This window comes from Corvus moneduloides, chromosome 25 (assembly GCF_009650955.1).
Source record: "Corvus moneduloides isolate bCorMon1 chromosome 25, bCorMon1.pri, whole genome shotgun sequence".
In the NCBI taxonomy this organism is placed as follows: Eukaryota; Metazoa; Chordata; class Aves; order Passeriformes; family Corvidae; genus Corvus; species Corvus moneduloides.
In genome coordinates, this window is record NC_045500.1 from 3045019 (window position 1) to 3066854 (window position 21836).

The 21836-nt window shown below is 52.4% G+C and overlaps 1 protein-coding gene across 1 annotated transcript in view; it reads left to right on the forward strand.

Annotated features, from left to right (window-relative positions):
* Positions 1–320: 320 nt before the first annotated feature.
* JAM3 (junctional adhesion molecule 3) overlaps positions 321–21836 on the forward strand; it is a 31047-nt gene continuing 9531 nt past the window's right edge. The window contains exon 1 of the mRNA XM_032133936.1: positions 321–421. Within this exon, the coding sequence (XP_031989827.1) occupies positions 370–421 (52 nt within the window). The 5' untranslated portion in view covers positions 321–369. The remainder of the gene's footprint in view (positions 422–21836) is intronic.

Here is a 21836-nt window from a genome sequence, read left to right on the forward strand (position 1 = left end):
CGGCCGGGATCATCGGCTCTCCCCCACCGCGGGGGTCTCACCCCCAGCATCATCCTCTCTGTCTATCCGCCGGAGTCCCACCGCCGGGACCATCCCCTCTCCCCATTCGCGGGGGTCCCACCGCCGGGACCATCCCCTCTCCCCATTCGCGGGGGTCCCACTGCCGGGACCATCCCCTCTCCCACTCGGCGGGCCCAGGGCGCGCCCTGCCCGGGGGTTCGGTGCGTTCCCCCTCCCCTCCCTTGCCCGCCGGGCCCGCCCCCGGCCGGTGCCCCCGCGGAGCCGGGACCGGGCTCGGCAGCACCCCCGCCCCCGGGCCGGCGCCGCCCGGGCAGTGCGCAGGCTCGGCTCGGCTCCGCACACCCCATCATGGCGCTGCGGCGGCCGGAGCTGCTCCGGCTCCTGCTCCTGCCCCTGCTCGGTGAGTACCGGCCGGCACCGCCCGCACCGCCCGGCACCGCCCGCCGCCGGCCCCGCGCCCCGGGGAGCGGGATGCGCTGCCGCCGTCCCGATCGCGGAGTGAGAGAGGGAGGAGGGATGCGCTGCTGCCGTCCCGATCGCGGAGTGAGAGAGGGAGGAGGGATGCGCTGCCGCCGTCCCGATCGCGGAGTGAGAGAGGGAGGAGGGATGCGCTGCTGCCGTCCCGATCGCGGAGTGAGAGAGGGAGCAGGGATGCGCTGCCTCTGTCCCGATCCTGGACTGCGAGAGGGAGCAGGGATGCGCTTCCCCGGTTGCGATCCCAGGGAAAAGGGGAGATGCGCTGGCCGGTTGGGATCCCGGGGCAGGGAGGGAGGAAGGATGCGCTGCCCCAGTCGCGATCCCGGGAAGGGCCGGGATGCGCTATCCCTGCCCGTGCCCCGACAGGGATGCGCTGCCCCGATCCTCGCCACGGGGAAGGGAGGGAGGGATGCGCTGGCCCGAGCGCGGGGGGATGCGGGGACAGCGTGGGAGCCGCCGGGACGGGGGACGGGACAGCACACGGGTCCAGGGCCAGCCGGCAAGAAGGACTTGCTGGGAGCGTGATGCTGCCGGGAGCGTGGGACGCACACACACGCAGAGGACCGGGGGAAACATCCCAAAACCCAGCTCAGCAAGGAGCGGGTCCAGGGCTGAGGGTGCCAGGAATGTGCAGGCTCGGCAGGCAGGCAGGGCGGACACTAGTGCCTATTCAAGACCAGGCACAGGCGCCTATTGTTCGGGGGGCCCCGCATGAATGTTTGCAGTTTTAATTGCAAAAACATTTGCTAATTCCGCTCAGGAATGAATTTGGGCTCATTTGTTGTCTGGCTATTAATAGCTGGGGGGATGAGGAGGGGGACAGCAGCCGGTGGGCTCGCGTTGTCCTCCCCCCTCCGCCCAGATGGCAGGAGGAGAAGACGGGGTGGAGTGGGGTTAGGCTGACAACCAGCCTACAGCTGAGTACCAAAATACACGGGCTGAGCATGTACACACTCACCAGTCACTGTTTTGGGTCAACTCGAGGCTGAAGTGAATGGAAATATTTCAAACAGTTTATCTAAGGACAAAAAACAATCCTCCAGCGACTCCAGAGAACTTGCAGAGTCGCTTTGGGCCTCAAAGAAAGTGAGATTTGGGCGCTCTTTACCCAATCAGTCAGCGGAGGGGTGCGAAGATGACTCTGACACTCATTCCCAACAAGGAGAGGGTTGTCACGCGCTCCAGGCTCTGGTGTTCGCTTGCTTTGCTGCGGTTTGGAGCAGAAACAGCTTCAGCAGGAGAAATGGGGAGTGCCTGATCCCGGAGCATCACACGGTCTGCCCGGTGCTAACTCTGGATTCAGCTGCTCCCTTCAAATGGGAAAAACCACAGACTTAACACGACTTTCCCTCACAGTGGGGCTGCAGGGTAGAAAGGTGCCTCATTTCCTTCCTGTGTTACTTGAGCAGAGCCTGAGTGTCCTGTTGAACCTGGCCTAAAAGATAGGGAGACTGGAAACAAACTCCAGATATTTCTGCCTTTCTTCAGACGGACAATAGTTGCTAAAAGCAGCCAAACACCACTGGTTTCACACCCCTGCCTGAGAACATTCACCTGGTGAGTGAACCCAAGTGGCACCAGGCTTTGCTTTCCATTAAATTTAAAAAGTGCCTCATCCTGGGTTGATTTCCAGTAGTGTTTAAATGTGGGGTCATAAGCCCAGAAGATTGGGCAGAGTGAGGTTGAGAACAAAAAGGTTTCTTCCACCACGCCTGACTTGAGGGACTGGGGGCACCCCACTAAAATAGGGCTGTGCTGTCAGCAGTACTTAAAATTAGACTTGTACTGAAGCCTGCAGGGCTGGTGCTGGATGGTGGGATGGGAGTGTGACTGGAAGGATGTGTTTATGCCAACCGATTACTTGGGGGAGAAGAAACAAAAAGGCATGAAAAGAAGGAGACAAAGCTCACAAGATGCTGAGATCCCAAGGTCTGACCTGCTCTAGACTCCAAGGTGCTGCTTTGACTCCCAAGTGCTGTGAGCTAGGGTTGCCTCCTGCTGTGTGTTACTGCCAGAACAGCCCCTGTTCTTGATCGTGGCCTTAAAACATTGCCAGGAAACGGGAGCCAGTGAAGCATGGAGCATTCAGTGCATTCCCAGCTCTAGGCACCAAAAGCATCTAAAGATTCTGCACATCAGGGAAATGCCATGGTCATAATTAAAGCAGGGGAAGCTCTTGGCGGCACTGATGGAGAGTGAGGCTTACGACTGACATCAGTTCTTCCTCGAGGTCTCTCCTTGCCAGCTTCCCCGTGGAAACAAATATTTGGATTTTAGAGGATTTCACGTGCTGGGCTGAGAGCAGAGCTGTGGAGACCCTCCCAAAACTCTCGAGTATTTCCTGTTGAAAATAGAACATGCTGATAGCTCGCAGTCCTTGATGGGGAGATACGGGCAAGTCCCAGGCACATTTCAGTTTTAAAGCTCATTACATTCAAATCTCCTTTTTGATTTAATTCTGAGAGCTTGGTAATAGGTTGGATTTCGCAAAAGGCTTTTTAAAATCTATGGAGTAGAAGTTCTAATTTCCTTTTTTTTTTCTTTTCTTTTAATATATGAAGTCCATCTGTCCCAGCCACCAACAACTGTTGTGAGTCAGCTGTCAGTGCCAAAAACCACTCGGTGGAAATGTTGACTCTCTTGCAGTGATGATAAGTTGCTTGTTGGTATTTTCTGGTGGGAAGTATTTGCAGTATCGCTTTCTTTTCAACAGGCAATAAAAAACCGGGACAAACAGCTTTGAGAGCCCTGCCAAAATCAGATGCTTAATAACATCTTCCAAAAAATTCCTAGGAAGGGCTTGGTGTTCCTTTTTGGGTAAGCAGGATCTGGCATCGCCACCAAAGAGTGGTTGGATGCACATCTCCTTTACAGCTGTTGACAAAGAACGCGACACCAGCACATTCCCTCTTGCCCCGAATACTTCTGAGAATTTCTTGGTTGCTGAAACAGGAGGAGATTCAAAGAGTAAAATGTGTTTGCTTTAGTCTGTGGACTGAGATGTTGCTCTGCTTTGTGAGCTTGGGTTCTTTCAGTGTTTATTTTCCCTGTACAAGTTGAATTCTGGGTCTCTTGGCCTGCTGCAGTTGTTTTTCAATTATCTGTCCACACACTGAGGATTTGCACCAGGGACATGCTTGGAGTTGCCAAAAAATCACCTAAACAAGTAAATAAAGCGGAATGAGCTGCTGCATTTATCTCCACAAACAAGGACAAAAGCTGTGGGTGGCCTCCTGTCAGTTTGCCCCTAACTTTAGCCATCTCCAAAGGGCAAAGCAACGATCAGCCCCCACTCGCTCCTGCTTTCCTTGCAGCATGCTTGGATTATTAGTTCAGTTTCTCTTGCAAATTGGGCTGGCTGCTTGCTCGTCCTCTGCCATGAGTGTTTGTGTGTTGAAGCAGAACTGGCCTCCCAGTTGTATATTTAGAGCTAATGCTTCGCAGTTGATTGCATCAAGCCCTGATGATCCCGAGAAGGTTCGTGAACTCCTTACGGAGCCAGCCTGAAGTGGTGGGAGGGAGTTAGCAAAGGCAAAGATTTCCACAGGCCAGCAGGATCCTGAGTCCTCAAGAGTCCTTGTCTGCACAACACGAGCTTGTGTTGCCAACATGCCCCTCAACGAGATAAAACCACTGCTCTGTGCAAAAGGAGCTGGTGGCCTGCTTGGAAACTGCTGTTTATGTGAAAAGAGATGAGTTCCCGATATAAAATTAATTAGGATAATTACATTCTCAATCTGGCTTCTGTATCGACTGGAATTTGAACTGCAGCATCTTCTCCCGATTGATAAGGGCTGGTTGCCTTCCCTCAGAACCCCCAGGGAGTATCGTGTTTTTATGAGACAGGATCAAAACCCAGCTCAAACAGCGCATCAGTTCTGTGTGGTGGAGGAGTTAAGGGTGTGTGCAACAAACCCCAGTCCCTGGCTGAGTCAGGACATGGCCTCAGAACCAGCTAATGGCTTTAATTGCACTAATGAATGTTCTGGACACAGCCTGAAATTTCCCCCAGAGGGCCTGGATTGCTGTTTGGGTGCAGTTCTGGCAACAGCTGTGCTTGGGGCAGAGGAAATACCTGCTGGGTCACAGTGCTCCAGCTCCCTGCTGGAAACCAGAGGTTTCACTTTCAGAAGAATAAATAATAACATAAAAACTGGACTTATTTTTGGCTGGAAGGCTCAGGTCTCTGTTTGCTTGTGACCCTTCAGAGCACCAACATCCACAGGAATAACCTGAGGGGAGGGGTGTTGTTTGGAGAGTTTCAATTCTTTTTTTTCTGTGGGGACTTACCAAAATATACCTGTGAGGAACAGGACAGTGAGGAGTTCATGGACTCCATCCCGTGGGCTTCACCAGAACACTGGTCTCAGGGATAATCAACTCCTCACAAACTCCTGCTTCTCATTTCAGAGGTCAGGCAGCTTCCTTGGGGGATAAACGTTGAGAGAGGTGTATTTTAAAGATGTTTCCTGCTCAGGCACAGCCAGCTGAGGTCCTGGTGTCACTTTGATGGCCTTGCTGCCACTCTAAGGAAGCTTTGTGTGACTCCTGGGCAGGACTTCAGCTGTCCAGCACAGGGAGGGCAGCACCAAGACAGCTGCAAACGGAGCTGGAGTCCTGTTCTTCAGAGCAGCATCCTCAGCCAGGCCTTCAAATGTCTTAGAATAAAACCCCAACATGCAAAAAGTGAGGTTTGGAGAAGGAGTTCCTCTGCAGTTCCTCAGTGTCTTGTCAAAGGCTCTTCTCTGCTGCGTTGGGGATTGGAGGAAATTGCTTTAGGTGCATGTTCCAAACCAGAAAACAGGCAGGAGAAAGAGCAGCAGAGGCAGGAGCAAAATTTATAAATGGGAGTTGACAAAAAAAACCCCAAAACCAAAACAAAACAAACCCCCCCCCCCCCCCCCAAAAAAAAAAACCCCAAATATCTCAGAAATTTCTCCAGCTCCTGAGAGCGCAGTTGGGTCAGGTTCCCATGAACTCACCTGTAAAATGCTGAGACCTGTCAGATGAGAGTCCAGTCAGCTCTGGGCTGGCACTGACTAATCAGAAAGAAACTAAGCCACATACGTGTTGTAACCTGACAGCCCACAGGTACTTCAGATAAGCTTGAAAAATTAATGGGAATCGTTCTGTCAGGCAAGAATTGCTTGTCGGCATAAATAATCCCAGGTATTGGGTTCTGTGGTGCCCCTCATTGGCTGGAGCACAGGGTTTAAGACTCAGTCACAAGGGGAAATGAAGGTTTTTCAGAGCACCGGTAGATGAAGTAGATGAAATTAAATTGTGTTCAGATAATGCTCAAGATTTTCTTTTTTTTTTTTTTTTTTAAGTCATAAATCCCAGGGATTTCAGAGTTAAAGCCAGAACACGCTCGAACCTACTCCCTTCAATGTACCTGATTATTACAACACAAATGTGAGATCAGTGGGGTTTTTAAGAGTCCTCCTAATTCGTTTGGGCACAGCTGGCTCGTTTGAAGACACTGAGCTCTAAAACTGCAGCGTGCCAGGGACTTACTGTATCTTTGGCATGTGGCTAAAAGGCAGCAGTGGTCCATGTTCAGCAGTATTTCACGATTTTTAATCACGCTATTAAAAATATATTTCGGTGGCCTAGGTAAGATTTTCTGCTGAGCTGGAGAAATCCACTGAAATCTAAGGGGATTTGTTCCTGTTACTAGGCTGGGTTTCTAATGCCCGTGACCTCTTCTGAAAATCCCTGCCTTAATAAACTTTGGGCAATTTCTTACATAAGTGGCCAGTGTTTGACAGAGAGGATGTAAATTAGGACACTTTTGGGCTCTGTTTTGAAGGGTGGGAGTGAAATACTTCTAAAATTTCAGGTCTGTTGAAAGCACCAGACTTCCCTGCTCACTCCCCTTGAGACATCTAATTAAGCTGCCATTTTTGACACTCTTGCCCAGTACATCTCAGGATGTACAACCATGAGGTTGGTTCAGTGGTTGCTGAAGGAGCCCATAAAACCTCACGTATCCAAAGGAAGTTGGGAGTTGTGTTTCATTAACGACATGGAATAAGGCTGGCAAGCAAGGTCATGGAGGAGAGCTCTTTTGAGAGCCAGGCTTACCTTTCAACAGAGAAACAGAGCTCTGCACATCAGTCCTGCTTTTTGTTCCCAGTGGAAAGGTTCCTGCCACTTCTCATCCCTCCGGGGTGGCTGTGTGTTCTCTCAGACCTCGAGTGGAGGTGGCTGCACAGCAGAGAACTTAATGATTTTGTCAGTGTGTAAATGTACAAGGCTCTGCTTGATCTTTCAGCCCCAAAATCACCCATGGAGACAGCATTTTTTGTTTTGCCAGGATGTTATCCTTGGAAAACAGAGGTTTGATGGATGTTGCTGCTGTTACAAACAGCTTCTGTTCACGGCTGTTTGCTGGGGGCTGACAAAAAAAAAAAAGAGAAAGAAAAAGCAAAAACTCACTGTCCCAATTTGTGCCCTCGCTCACTGGAAGCTCCGTGAAAGATGAACTCATGGTGCTGTCAGGCTGCCATGAAGATGAGGAGCGTTCCTGGGAGTGTGGGATGGTAACTGGCTGCGTGAATCGCGGCGCTGGAAAGAGCCCCAGTGTCCACAGCAGCTTTTCCCATGTACCCCAGGGTCCATTAAGGAGATTGCTGCCTGCTAATGGACTTCCTCCTGAGGCTCTGGCTGCTGACACTCTCCTGAATGATTTCCGGCAGCTCACGCAGCAGGGAAGGTGTTGCAAAGTCCTGCAGCTCTTGCTGCTTCTGTGAAATAGCTTTTATCCCCTCAAAGGAAACTTACCAACAGCTATTTTTAATACACACTTAAATCTCTGCTTTAATATTTTTCTTCTGTATTGATCTTCAGCAAAAGCTGGGAGATAAATATTTCTTTATACCCACCACGTTGTTTGGAGATGGTTATTTTTAGAGCCTGGAAAACATCCGCTCTGTGCGAGAGAGGGCCTGGGCATCTTGGAAGGGGAAGAAGTCCCAGCTCTGTGCTCTGGACCTCTGGACTAGCCCTGGCTTCCCCAGCCTGTGGGAGGCCTTGGGGGAAGAGGTTGTTGAGGTGTTTAGATACCAACAAAGTGGAAAGAGTAATGCACCCCCCGTTAGTGTGATTGCTCTGTGCTTTGCTGGCGGGATTGGAGACACGAGCCATGGAACAGGTTGGCTTCACCCACCACGGATCTCCTTGTTGATCTAGAGGCTCCTACAGCACAGGAGGTGCTGGTTTCCCTCCCTCTGTGCTTTTAGCTGCTCTGCTGAGGTTGCACGCAGTGTACGTGGATGGGGCTGCTCTGATTTCGCAGGGAGGTGATGGCTTATCTCCTTCAGAGCTGATGGAGTTGCCTTTGAACTGGCAGAGTGCCTTGTAATTGCCTCCCGAGCCTCGTGGGCTCTCCCTCAAGCAGACCTGGCTGTTTGAGTTGGTAAACATCCTCCTGGAGCTGGTGTTTTCCCTTCATTTTGGCCAGTTTTCAGCATCCCATAAATCTCAGGGCAGCGCGGAGCTCTGCCTGCCAGAGCTGCCTTGCATGTGCTGGAGAGGAGTTTACACCAGGTACCAACCCCTCTCTTCTGCCATCAGAAATGCTCTGGTGGGCCTTGCCGACACACAGCTGTCCTCTCCCACGCAGCAGGGCGAGAGGAGCCCTTTGAAGTCCGTGCTGGGGCTGGCAGCAGTTCCTGAGGCACCCCAGTACCCCCCTCTCCCCCTGCCAACTGCTCCTCGGGTTCTCCGAGCCAACAGCTGAGCCACGATCAGGGCTGATCATGCTGCAGGGCTGGGGCTTTGCCAGGGGGCAGAGGGGACTCCAGATTCCAGTTTGTTCCTGAGCATGGGAGGATCTGGGGGCTCTTTCCCCATGTCCCAAGGCGTGATCATCGCCCACCAGCATCCCGCTGTTGGTACACAATAGGGATTGTTCTCCCCGCCTGGGCAGGCTCCTGGTGTTCTGCTGCAGGCTCCTTGATCCTCCTCTTTCTGCAAATATTTGGAACAGATCCTGTTTGGCTGTTTTGACAGTTTGACTCAGCTATTAAATGACAAAGGGAAGCTGGACTCAGGTTCACCGTGGTTACAAGCAGCTCTACAAAGAGGGGAGATGAGGGTCAAATTCAGACACGGGGCTGTGTGGGAGAGGTCCTGGCCTCAAGGCTTAGTCCTGGAGCAGGGTTGGATGCAGCAGCTCTGCAAGGGGATCCCTAACCTTGCTGGCCATGACACTGCGCAGTCCCGAGGAGAGTGTGGATTTGGAGTGACAAATATGGCATAATTCTGGCTGCTTCCATATTTCCCAAGAGCTTTTCAATTCCTGGCTCATCCTCGGTCACTGCTGAGGCACACATGCCATGAGTCTCACATCTGTCACTCAGCTCCGTGTCCTGGACATGAGGCAAAGACTCTCTTGGCTCCAAAGGCTTCCCTCTTTCCTCCCTCCCGAGTTTCCTCTTGGTGTCTGTGTCCCTCACTGAGAAGCAGTAGCTCCTTCAAAGAAATGCAAGGAAGCCCATTTGCAGAATTTACAGCTGCTTCCCCAGGCTTGAGTGTCCTCCTCTTTAAGAGCAAGCTTTTAAGCATGTTCTTAAGTGGGAAGATAAGTGGTGTTACAATCCTTTCATCTTCTGGCTCAGAGCAGGCTGGAGATCACTGATAAGGGGATGACAGCACGAGGAAGATGCATAGGCACCTTTGGATTTAATTCCTACTTTGCAAGGCAGTCTTTAAAGCACATCTCGGGTGGGAGCAGAGGCTGGTAAAATAAAGCTGGGCCTCCCCTTCTCAGCATATGTCTTTTCCTCATATCTCTGAGGCAGATCCTCTGTGTGTGCCAGCAGAGCCGGCACAGACTGAGCCGGGTTCTCCGTTCCTGAGCCCTCCTTCTGCTGCTGACATTCGAGGGACTTGGCTGGGCCTGTCTCTAGACGCTGTTTCGGCTGGTGGTTTCATTTGCACATTTCTTTTTCTTGTGGCAGTCCTTAAAGCACATTTGAGCTGTGCTTTAAACAGGGCTGCGCTCGCAGCATCGCACGTGATGGGCTGAGATGCATTCCTGTGCCAGGGCCTGCGAGACAGCACCCTCAGCCTCACGTGGGTGGGAGTCTTCAGACCCCTCTTGAACAAACCCTGCATTCAGCTCCAGAATTCCTGCCTTAGCCCCTCGTCTGCTGGCTGAAACAGGTGGCAAGCATGTGCCTGTGAGGGTCTGTACTAGGGGTGGTCCTCAAGGTCAGCTGTATCCAGCCCACATTCCTGCTGCGTCCCCCCACCTCACCTTCTGGCCCAGCTGGCCCTGGGCCACCCAGCCCACAGGTTCCTGGCTACGTCCACGCGCTGCTTGTGGCAAACAAACCACTTGAAGGTGGGGTGTCTGTGGGCCAAGCCTGCCCCAGCCTGCTGCCTGCTTCTCCGAGGGAATTGGGGGAAAGTGGCTGGGGCAGAACGTGTCAGACACTCGCCAGCACCCCAGGGCACACACACTGAGCATCCACGTCCTGGGGATGGCTCCAGAGCAGCTCCAGAGGCTGCTCCACAGCAGGACATTCCACAGGCTCTGCTGGGAGCGGTGGAGTTGGCGAACTCCTGGCCACGCCAGACCTAGGAACAGAGGGAAGAGTGGAGCTGTTTGAGCCAGGGAGTTCCTTGGCAGGGTTTTGGCACAGTCTGCAGGCGAGCACGATCCAGAGGAGGCAGTGCCTCGTGCCCAGAGAAGCCCAGATCCAGGTGCTGCTGTGGATTTTCCAAATGCCTCCTCCTGTTCTCAGGGATTTCTGCTCGCAGGTCACTGCGTGGTGCCAAGTCTTTCACAGACGAGGCTACAAACCTTCCCACAGCAAGCCCCATCTCTCTGCCCCTCAGGCTCTCTCTGGGGAGCTGCTGCAGCTGGGCAGGGCTGGCTCTGCCACCCCGGACTTGCATCCCAGCCCCAAGTGTGAGCAGAGGCTGCTGCTCCCTCTTGGATCAGCCCCCAGTGCCTCTGCACCTCGCTGTTACTCAGCACTTTTCCCTGACAGGGAATTAAGTAGGATTTCTAGGTCATTGTGGGGCTGTCAGGAGGAATCGTCTCCTGTAGACCTCATTATCAAGGCTCTTTCTGCAATGCCAGACTTCAGAACAATTGCAGCCTGGTTCCCTAAACACTGGCTAATGAGACAGAGCTGTTAGCAGCAGTTTGCTAAATAAAGGCTGTTTCTGCCTGAGACAGAATAGAGCCAGACGGGATTTTCTTAGCTGTCTCTCACTCAGAAGGTATTTCAAAGGACCCCGAATAAAATAATGAGGTAAATGTTGCTCTCGTGGTCAGTGCTCGATGCTAGTGCCAGGTGCTTCCCCACAGCAGGGACTTCAAGTAACTTGTGCTCAAGAAACCCAGAATCCTCTCCTTGGTTTCAGGGTATCCTGATTATCTACCTGAGCTCCTTTGTCCTGCTGTGATAGTGACTTGCTGCTCGGTGGATGAGCTGGGTGCTGACCTCCGTTTCCTTGGGTGTCACAGGAGGATATTCTGTGATCCCCAGCTTGCAGCAAAGCTTGCCCAGCATTCACACATGTGGCTTTGGGGAGGCAAGGGGTCCAGCAGCTGAGCAGGAGGGACAAGTGTGACAAGTGTGTGGCAGCTTTTGAAAGGAGCTGGGGGGGTGCAGCCTGCCCAGAGGAGACAGGTGAGATCTCAGCTTGTGTCTGGGTGCTGAGCAGAGGGGATGCAGCCCCCACCTGGGTAATGTGAAGCCAGCTGACTTCTGTTGATGTGCCTGTAATGAGATTTTTCATCCTACTTCTCTTCCTGTTGCCGCAAAGGCCTGGATTAAAGATAAACTCTGGAGCGTGATGGGATGAGTCCTTGCCTCTGGCTGGAGCAGGCACAGGAGAGCTGGGGAGTATTACCTGTCCAGTTTGCAGGTCTGTTTGAAGAGGTGCTTTGATGTGGTAGTGGGCGTCCATGGAAGGTAAACGGTGTCTAGACAGGTTTTTCTCACTCTCTTGGTATCTCTGAGGCAGCAGGAACGGTGCCAAACAGGCTGAACGGCTCCAGAAGCAGAGCTATTTCTAGGAAGATGGAAAATGGTTCTTCAGGAGAATCCAGGATAGCTCTCGCTGGACCCCGGTTGAACTTCTTGCAGGTGGAACCTGGATCACTTAATTGCAGGTAGATGCTGCTAAGAGTGAGCAAAAGGAGGTCCAGGAGGTGGCCAGTGTGTTTCCAGTGAGCTGGCACAGCAGAGAGGTCCAGGAGAGGTCCATTGACCAGTGCTGTGGCCAGCGGGTTGGGAATCCAGGACGACCCAGTCGATTTTGGCAGCAGCAGGGTGCTGAGGGAAGACTCCCTCGGTCTGGCTAACTGATGAGTGCCAGGACTTGCCCAGCAGAGCTGGCCTGTGTGCCCGGTGACCACTGCAGCGGTGGGGCCGTGGCTGTGGGAGGGAAGGCGAAGGCAGGCCGGGATCTGGAGAGACTTGTCGCTGGCTGGCAAGCGCTGCTCTCAGCGCTGTCTCTGATATGCCATCTCCCCGGGCTGTTTGGGAGGGGAAGTGGAGACTGGATTCAAATGCCTATTGTCTGTCCTTCGGCTGGGAGCAGAGCCAGCAGAGAGAGAGGCGCTGGCAGCATCTGATACAGGGGGCAGATGTGAGGGGAAGCACACTCATCCGTGAAACGCTGGCGCTGGGATTTTCAAAGGAGCCTCAAAGGTTAAGTGCCATGTGCTGGAATGCGTACATGAAGGTCAGGAGAGAAATCCGGGGCTCCTGGGATTCCTGCAGGGCTGGGGGAAGCTTTTTGCAGGCAGCTCTTGCCACGGGGACCAGGCCCTGTGCAGCATCTGTGTGCTGCCAGGACTCCTGCTGCCCTGGGCCCCAGCTGTTCCAGCGTGGCCATGAGGAGGGCAAAGCCACACCGTGCCAGGTTTAGTGTCACCTGGGAAGCTTCAGAGGAGCTCAGGTAAGCTCAGCCTGGCTCCCCTCTCCTGTGGGCAGCTGCCGGGTTCTGCAGCAGGGGCTGGGAGCTGAGCGCTTCCCGACCCTGCCCGGCCTCTTCCCCTGCCAGAGCAGGGCTCGGCCACGGGTTCCAAGCAGAGCTGGAAACTTGGCACGGGGGCACGGAGCAGCCAAGAGCCCAGCTTGCTCCTCTGTGTCAGGGCTGGCTTCTGTACTGCTGTGGGGAGTGCAAATATGTTCCCAATCTGTTTGCCTCACTGACACGACTCCAAGACACGCAGGGAACAGATACACTGACCGAGAAGGGGCCATTGTTACAGGGACCTTCCTGACTGTGGCTCCGCTGTGCTTCATCCCCAGCATCCACAGAGCCCGATCCTCCCGGGTCCCCAGCCTGACCTGCACGTTAGCACAGGCAAGCCAGGGGTTCTCTCCTGCTTTATTCAGTTTGTCCATCCATGTGCCCTGATCTGGCCTTCTGATTTCTGTGCTGATGTCTGGCAAGCAGGTATTAAATCAGGCTGTAGATAAAAGGAGACAAGCGTTGCCTCCCTGAGAACCAGCCCAGACATCCAGTGACACATTGCTAATTGCAGCCAGGCAGACAGATAGCAGTGCTGGAGGCTGAGCAGCCAGGAGCCACGGGAAGGCACTGATGGGCTGATGGACAGGTTGGGGTTTTGGCCAAGGAGGAATGAAGGCCCCAAGAAAAGCAGAGAAGAGGAAGGGAGTTACCTCATTTGTTTCCAGCAGGGCTGTCCTCTGAGAGGTATTTCCTTAAGCTTTACACAGTCCGAATTTAGTTGCAACTTTTATGAACAATAAAGGCTTCCATGGTTTCCCTCGGAGGAACTGGAACGAATCCAAATAGATTTTAGTGCTGAGAAGCAGGTCCTGTTACTAATGTCAGCCTAATCACTTCTTTCGATCTCCTTCCCACCTTTTTTGCCATTCATCCTCTAAGGCCTCCAGGCAAGTTACCAAGTCCAGTCTACTCTTCTTAGCTGTTTCTGACTTTGCAGCCTGCCCTTGCTTTTTAGGGTCTGTGAGGGCATTTAATATGCCTGCCCCAGGCTGGGGTGGGGACTGTCCCCATGCCTCAGGAGAGAGCTGGCGCTGTGACACAAAGCCTGGAGGAGCTGGCAGGACAGTGGCACAGAGCTGAGCTGAACCAGGGACCAGCATGTGCTGCTGGGGCTGTGTCTCCCTGGGAAAAGGGCCTCTGACCAGGACTCAACTGGGAGCATTCGGCTGAGAAAATTCTCTGCTAAAAATAGCAGCAGATGATGTTTAAGGAGAAAAACAAGTCAGGGTCTGGGAGAAGTTGGTTCCCAGATACATGGCTAATTCAACTCCCCCAAGACAAGTAATCTTTTAACCCCTCCGTGCCAAGGCTCCTTTCTGCTCTAATAAACAAACTTGCCCTGGTCAGGAATCCAGGCTGGGACGAGCCAGGATGGGTTTTGTCCTCTTCGCTGTGACACAGCATTAGTCCCTTCCCTCTCCCCCTGCTCATTTATGGCAGCATCTTCCTAATAGCTCTCTGTGTCACCCTTTTCATCCTTATCTGTCCCTGACTTCACTGGGGCTCCCTTTAATTCCCCGGCTGCACTTCCTAAGGAAATAATCTCCCCTGAACCCTGCGGCGCTTCTCCCCGTGCAGGTTGGCAGCCTGTGCTCGGGCTGATGTTCACAAGGGAAGTCTTTTCAGATCTGCTTCTGTGATCCAGGGCTGCCCCTAAAATCACATCTCCGGGCCTGCACATGGCTCGCTCAGCGCCTTTTCCCCCTTGTGTGGCTGCGTCCTTTGTTCTGACAGATTCGCTGCAAAGCTTCAAAGCTGCCTGGCGGAGGCTGGCCCCACCTCTCCTGCCTGGAATGACGGCAGTGGGATCAGGGGCTCCTGGTCGGCTCACAGGCAGCCGGGGATGTTCCCTGGGTGCCTGCAGTCAGGCTCCTGCAGCGTTCATTTGTGCGTGTTTTGTGCGGCGCATTAGCGAGACAATTGCGGTTTGTAACCGGGGCTAGAATTACACACGCGCGGAGAAAAGGCAAAAATTACACTGTAAAATTGGAGGAAATGTTCTTAAAACGAGAGCTGCTTTCAGTCTTGTCGTAAATGATTTCTCTGTGTGCTTGCTCACGCCCTCTTCTGTTCCCTTCTCCAGCCTACTCCCGGCTCTTGGCTCTGATGACTGCTGCTCTCTTCCCAACTCCCTTTTTCCACAGGAAGATGACATGGTTGGTCTTCGATAAGCAGAACCTCAGATCCGTGTTTTGCTGGTCAAGCTCTAGGATGGAGGAGAAGGAAGGATCAGGAGATTAGAGTCACAGACAGAGGAATAGAGGATTATAGGCTAAACCCCTGCAAGTCTCTGTATTGATGGTTGGGACACAGCCAGACACTAAGGAGCATTGCAAAGCCTGGTGCTGATAGCATATCCGCTTATTTCCTGTCTTTGCATTGCAGGCAGCTTCTGAGATGTGTGTCCTCATCAAAAGCCAGGGTCAGGCAGGTACCGAGCATCCCAGCTCCTGGGGAAGTCAAATACCTGCTGGGATCAAGTCTGTGCCTCGGCTGGCGTTCAGCCTGGAAAACGTCACCGTGGCTTATGAGATTCTCAGCAATCCTTGAGTCAAATTCCCACACGAGCCAAAAATAAAGGAACTTGCCCCTTTTCCCGTTGCAGTTCATTCCCTCTCCCTGACGCTGGCCATAGATCCCTGTCACGTCTCGCTGACCCCACTCCGTCCTGGATTTCATTCCTCAGCATCTGTCTGCTGCCAGGAGAGTCCTGCTGGGAGGAAGGGAGAGGACAGCAGGAAGACCATTGCCCCTGGCTCTTGTGACAGTTATATGCTGGTTCCCTCCCACTTTGCACTAATTTGGTACCAGCATCTGCCACTTTGGGGAGGAAGGGGACTTGCTGAAGTGAGAAATAACGTAGGATGTGCCTGCATGGCACTTCTTAGGGCTGGCTACGGAAACAATGGAAAGCAAGTGGGAATAGGCAGGAAGGGTTGGTTTCAAATCTGCCCTGTGCAAAGGTTCCCACTGCTCTCCAGTGCTCACCATCTTTGTTCCTGGGATTTGCTGCTGCAGGGCGTTCTCATCTGGTGAGCGGGTCACAGCGTGGCGTAGCCACTGCTGCCTGAGACAGCGTGTGCCTTTGCTCTTCCTGTGATTTCCATTCCTCATTTTTTTCCTCCAGTGAACTGGAACTGTACATCCTCGCTGAGTTACAGGGGACACTGAGTTTGAAGGGACTGAGGCTCAGCTGAGAAATGTACAGCACTTGGGTAGATGGAAATGATGGGGAAACACTGCATGGGAGACCCTCGGCTTCCTCGGGGTTCCAGGGGCCCAGCCAGCTGTATCCCTGCGGTTTTCATGCCCTAAAGCAGAGGTGGGGATGAGCTGCCCTCCTGGGATCTCCTCATGTCCCATTTTTGGCACTGATTTCCCTGGTGTTGGCTGTGAGCCAGCCCAGTTTGAAGGTGTAATTAGGCTGCCTCTTTGTTAATGAAAATGGCAAGACCAGAGCTGAGCACGTTGTGGCTGGTTTGATGCATTCCTGGCCAAGTGGTCTGGATTTCTCCTCTGGTTTTTGTCAAAACCTTGGTGCAGCTGTAAGGAGGAGCTCTCCCACCTCAGAACCACACAGCAAGGCCACCTGCCCCTGTTTTTCCTTCCTGGAGAGTCAGCCTAACACTGGAAGCCCAAAGCATCTGTGTGAGGGGCTTGACCCCAGAGGCCAGCAGCAGGGCAAAGAAATGCTCTGGGCAGGACTTAACCCCCTGGCAGAAGCTCCATGCCCCATTCCCTGTTGCTCACACAAGCAAAATAAGACTTTCAGTTCAGCCTCAAGTTTCTTGGGAAGGGAGAAGCAATTCCAGAATGCAGGGGATGATAGTAACAGCTTTCCTGTTCATGTTTCCTTTCTGTTCCCCCTCCACCACCCTTCATCCCAGATTCTGAGGGGCAAATTGCAGCTCTTTCCATCTTCTCTCTGAGCTGAAGCTGGCCTGAAGTATGTTCCAGAAAGATGCAATCTGACATGCTGGAAGCTCTGGAGCCCTTGCTGCTTCCATCCTAATCTCTTTTAAGTATTAGGTATTAGTCATCCGCGCAAATATTGCTTCCTCCCGACTCGTGCGTACAGTCAGTCCTTCCCAGGAGAAGAGCCAGATAATGGGCATGAGCTTGGGAAAACAGGAGAGCTAGGCCCAGATCAGGCACAGATTAAGATGTTGGGCAAGGCTTGTCCAGCCACATCTGCAGGGTATTAAATGTCCATCTTCTCCTTGATGGCAGCAGTGTGTGGGTCCCTTTGTGGGGCTGCTGCCTCCAGGCACGTCTGTTGGGACAGAGGAAGCCCCATTTTAATAAAATGGGGTCGTTTCTGTGAAGGGGCAGATCTGCAGGACCTTAACATCTCATCTCTACCCATGCTGCAGTGCCACAGCAAGCAAAGGTTGTGAAACTCTGAGCTGCAGAAGCCCTGATCAGATGATGATTTGAGATTGTCAGTCTGCAGCTGCACCCCAACGTGACGAAACCAGGCTCGGGGAAACCATCAGAAAGCTCTGTGTGGTCTTCACAGGCAACACCTACGCTTCCCTGCCTGCCTGGGAGAGAGGAGGAGTGTTTGGCTACAGAAGGAGCTGCTTTGCTGAGAGGCTTTTGACCTAAGAGGGTTCCGTATCTCCTTGAGAGCAACCTGTTCTACTCCTCAGGGTGGGTGTGCTTTGCTGTCTGGTTAGGAAGTAGAACAGCAAATCCTCCTGTCCAAAAGAAAAAAAAAATAAAAGAAAAACAAGAAAATAAGGAGGAGGAAAGAAAAAGCTAAAATGAAAAGGAAGCAAAAAGCCTGTGTGCATGGCCTGGGTGCTAATGAGCCCTCTCTGCAGCAAATGCAGTCAGGTCTTTAAGGTCCCAGTTTAAGTGAGGAGATTTAAATCAGGAGATTTAAACAGGTTAGGATTTCATTCCAGAACTGCACATACCCTGTTTGAAGTCAGGCATCTCCTCACCTTCTGTACTGGTAAGCAGGAAGAGAGTGAATTAAGGGCAAAATCCCAAGTTCTTACATCTTCAGATGAATGCAAATACCCGGTGATGTTCCACAGAGCTTCATCCTGTGGGGTCCTGGTCCTGCTGGGACCACCAGAGACCCCCTCATGACCGGCGTTTCAGAGAGAGTGCCACGAGCGAGCTCCCTAAGAGAGGAGGAAAGCAAAGCCAGAGCCACGTGGATGCCAAACACTGCCCTGTAAGGGTGCATTTGCCTTCTCTGGGTTGATCGTGCCTCGTGTTCCCTGCCCAGGCAGGCACATCTCTGTTGGGAGGTGTCTATCAGAGAGCTGGCACCCTTTTAGCTGAGCAGTACAAGCCATGTATCTAAAATAAGTCATGCTGGTTTATGATAGCTGGTAAAAATAAAGCCTTACTAGCACAAGCAGCTATAACAGCACAGAGGATTTACGACTGAGTGGGTTTTTTCCAGGGTGGGCTGGCCACAGTCTGGTGATGGCCTTTTTATAACCGTTATCAGCTCCCACACAGACCAGGTCCATCTGTTACTTAATTTGAACGGAGACACTCCTAAGCTTTTGTTCACTAATCTCTCGCTGCACATCTCCATTGTTCTCCAGCAGGGCTGCCCACCCCGGAGTCAAGGCTGAGCTCAGGGAGGTGCCATGGAAAAACATGGGGTAAAAAAAGGCACGCTGGGGTCACTGGGCAGACGTGGCCCATCCTCCTGCCTGCTCCCTTCTATCAGCTCCAAGGGGCTTTCGACCTGCCACGGGGATGCAAACACACCAGCAGCTCCTTGGGCTGGAGGAGAGGAGTGGAAGTTGTGACTGAGTGCTACAAAACATTTGTTCATCCCTTATAAAGCCAGGCTTTATGTGTCACAAGTACATTTGCTGTTCCTGAAGTTCTCCACAAAGACAGTTGGACAAAGAAAGCCCAAAAAACTTCACCGAGAAGTGCCTAAGCCACTCTGGTCTCTCATTTCTGTGCCACACTGTGCTGTCTGTCCTGCCCCACCTGGCACAAGTCTGATTGTGGAATTGCAACGAGACGCGCTGGGAATAGAGAAGAGGGGGGATAAAGAGCCTGCAGCACTGGGAGACAAAAGGATGGATATTTCCAGGCAGATGGTCAGATGTTCCTGAAAGGGCTTATGGTGATTTCCTCAGAATAAGCTGAGGGCAGAAACCCAGCCTCCCCTCTCCGTGTCTTACCCAGCCCATCTCTGCGTGGCTTCCTCCGCTCTTCCTCTGGAGATTTCCCACACATTTCACAGTCAGCTTCCTCCCTGCTGCACACACCCCCCTGGAGAGGCAGGGACAGTCCTGGGGTCAGCCTGGCTGCCCTCCCAGCTCCCCTGTGCTGCTCTGTGCCTGGGCTGTGCTGTCCTTGTCACCGCCGCTCCCGGCACCAAGGATGGGTGGATGCTCCAGGGGCACCTCCAGACGGGCAGCCCCGAGCGTGTTGACGTGCAGAGGGTTCAGCTAACATGTTTTAACACCCCACAACATATCACTCACTGCTGCTGCGCTGAGTAACCACCCAGAAAGCAGAGATGCTTAACAAGGCATGTGGTTTATCGCAGCGTTCCCACATGGCTTAGGCACGCTTTGAATTGCAAATGGAGCAAGGGCTTAGTGATGATGGACACCTCGAGCAAGGCATATTTTTGTTGCTTTGGTGGGCAGGTGTTTAAATACAGCTGCGTGGTTTTGTACTGCCTGTGCCTGACAGTGCATTAGCTAAAATTACTGTCTCCGATAACTGCGATCGCGGCATCGAGCGACGCTGCAGCGCAGGATGCTGCCAGCAACTTCTCCCAAACTCTTTCCTGGTCATCCTCTCACTTTCCCTCTTAACACAGTGCCTCACCTCTTCTTCAGATTTCTGCCTAGAGCTTTCAAACAGACATCAAGGAAGGAGGTGGAAGGTCAGGCTTGGCTTTGAACAGTAGAAAGGAGGTTCAACACACACAGAGTTGCCTATAAAGCTGCTTTTTTTTCTTCAGGATAGCATTTTAAAATGATTCAGATACCATGAGTCACAGTAACAAGCATGGGCTGGATCTCCTTAGTTGAAAAAAAAAAAAAGTGCCATAAGAATATGCTATAGACTTCAGTGCCTTGTCCTGGATTCTATTTTGGAGAACTGATGACATTTGGGATTCAACCATATGTCTGGCTGAGTCTGCAGCACATACAGAGCTGGTAGGTATTCAGGGGGGTAGAACATACAGATCTGGTAGGATTTGGGATTTTGCAGCCTATAGAGACCTGGTAGGAACTGGGAGAACTGGCACGTACGGATCTGGTGGGAATGCAGGGATGTGGAACATACGGCTGTGATGAGTGCCTGTGCTGTGGCACACATGCTGCTCTGGAAAGGGAATGCAATTCCAGCTGTTCTCCAAGCCCGGGGTGCTGAGGCCTTTGAAGTGAGATTTACATAACACAAACCCTTTGCTGCTTATTTGTGCTGGGCTGGAAGGAGCCTAAAGGAACACCTTTGAAATACTCCTTTTAGAAGGTGGCTTAAGCACCAATGATGATTTCACACAAAACAAAACAAAGAGACAACCTTTGCCAACAAAGTTCTAGAAGGGCATTCCTCTCTTGCTGTACAGTCCGTATGGTCACTTCAGGTTTTTGTTTTGCTTTTCTGTCACCTTCTTTTAATTTAGAACATGCTACTTGCAGTGTTCTGCTACACAGAGAGGAATAAATCTGCCTGAGCAGTGATTTAAGCAGCCACATTGATCTCTGCCCAAGGTCAATACATGTAATAATGCCAGAACCTCTGCCACAGTCTCCAAGGACTCAGCTTCTGTCTAAAATTTGTTGTCATCTTGCTTTGTGCCTGAGGGATAGACCTGAATCTCTTGTGTTTAATGGGTGAGAAAAAGCCTGCTGTGAGCAATTTCTGAGAAACGAGATGGGGCTGGAGTCTGACAGAGCCCCACTGTCTTGGAGTGAATATTTCTAGGGCCATAACTCCCTCAGAGCCACACCACTCTGTGGTTTTACTGTCCTCACCTTCAACTGAACTGATACTCTGAACTACAGCAGATGTAGGACTGCTGCCATGTCTATTTGATGGGACAGCATTTTTCTGGGAAAAGATACTGTGCAAGCAGGAATCCATAACAAAACTAAAACTGGTCCAGAGCAGGAGGCCAGCCAGCATCCCTCAGATCAGCTCAGTGCTCAGACCTGGGCTCTCAGTTAAATTCTTGGTCCCAGAAGCAGCAGTCTCACAGCAGAGATAATCAAATGCCTTGTTTCACTGTTGCTGGAAACGTGTCCAAAGATTTCAAAAGGATTTTCCCAAAATTGTGCCGTGTCTTCTGGGGATGAACAACTCCCATGCTCTGGGGGTTTGCTGGGATCAGTGGAATCTGTTCATGCTCCCGAGGATCAGAGCCCCAGCCAGAACACCTGGAGGATCAAAGGACTTTTTACAAGAGCACGTAGTGTCAGGACAAGGGGGAATGGATTCAAACTGGAAGAGAGCAGGAATAGATTGGATATCAGGACAAATTCCTCCCTGAGAGGATGGGGAGGCCCTGGCACGGGGTGCCCAGAGCAGCTGGGGCTGCCCCTGGATCCCTGGAACTGTCCCAGGCCAGGCTGGACAGGACCTGGAGCACCGTGGGACAGTGGGAGGTGTCCCTGCCCATGGCAGGGAGTGGCACTGGATGGGCTTTAAGGTCCCTTCCAACCTGAACTATTCCATGATTCTGTGATGAACAGAGGGAAGGGAAAGCGTTGGCATCGTGTGGCACAATTCCCTCCTGTCAGGGGGTAGGTCTGGAAGCAGAAATTCTGATGAAAATGGACTCTGCTTCGAAACAGACTTGAAGAAATTACTGCTTAGACCAGCTCGTGGCTGGAAGGAGCCAAAGTCCAGAGTGCTCTCAGCTCAGTTCAGTATTGGATTTCTCCCAAATGCTGCGTGACCGTCTCCAGTGCAGAAGGGAGAAGGGTGGAAAAGTCCTGCTAGGAGCAGTTTTGGCTGGGCCAGCTATTAGTTAGCATCAGCTGGTGGCTTTTGTGTGAGAAACAATGATTTTGGACACCAAGGCAGCTTTCTAAACCTTGCCAATCTCCAGCTCTCCCTGGTGGTCTTTGGGGTATCAGCACCGGGGCTCCCAGGAAAGGGTCAGCTTTTAACAGACAGCGAGGGGTAGGAGCCAGCAGGGAACATTGCAGCATTGCTGGAAGGCTTTTAGGTGTTGAAGGCCCTCAGGCTTTCAGTGGGAGTGACTTTGCAGCTCTCGGGTGTTTCTCAGCCTGCTGCCTTGCCACTCCACCAGAGGGACATTGTCCCTGCACTGTCAATCTCTGCCCAAAAGCTTTCCCCCCCGAAAGCCAGCTCAG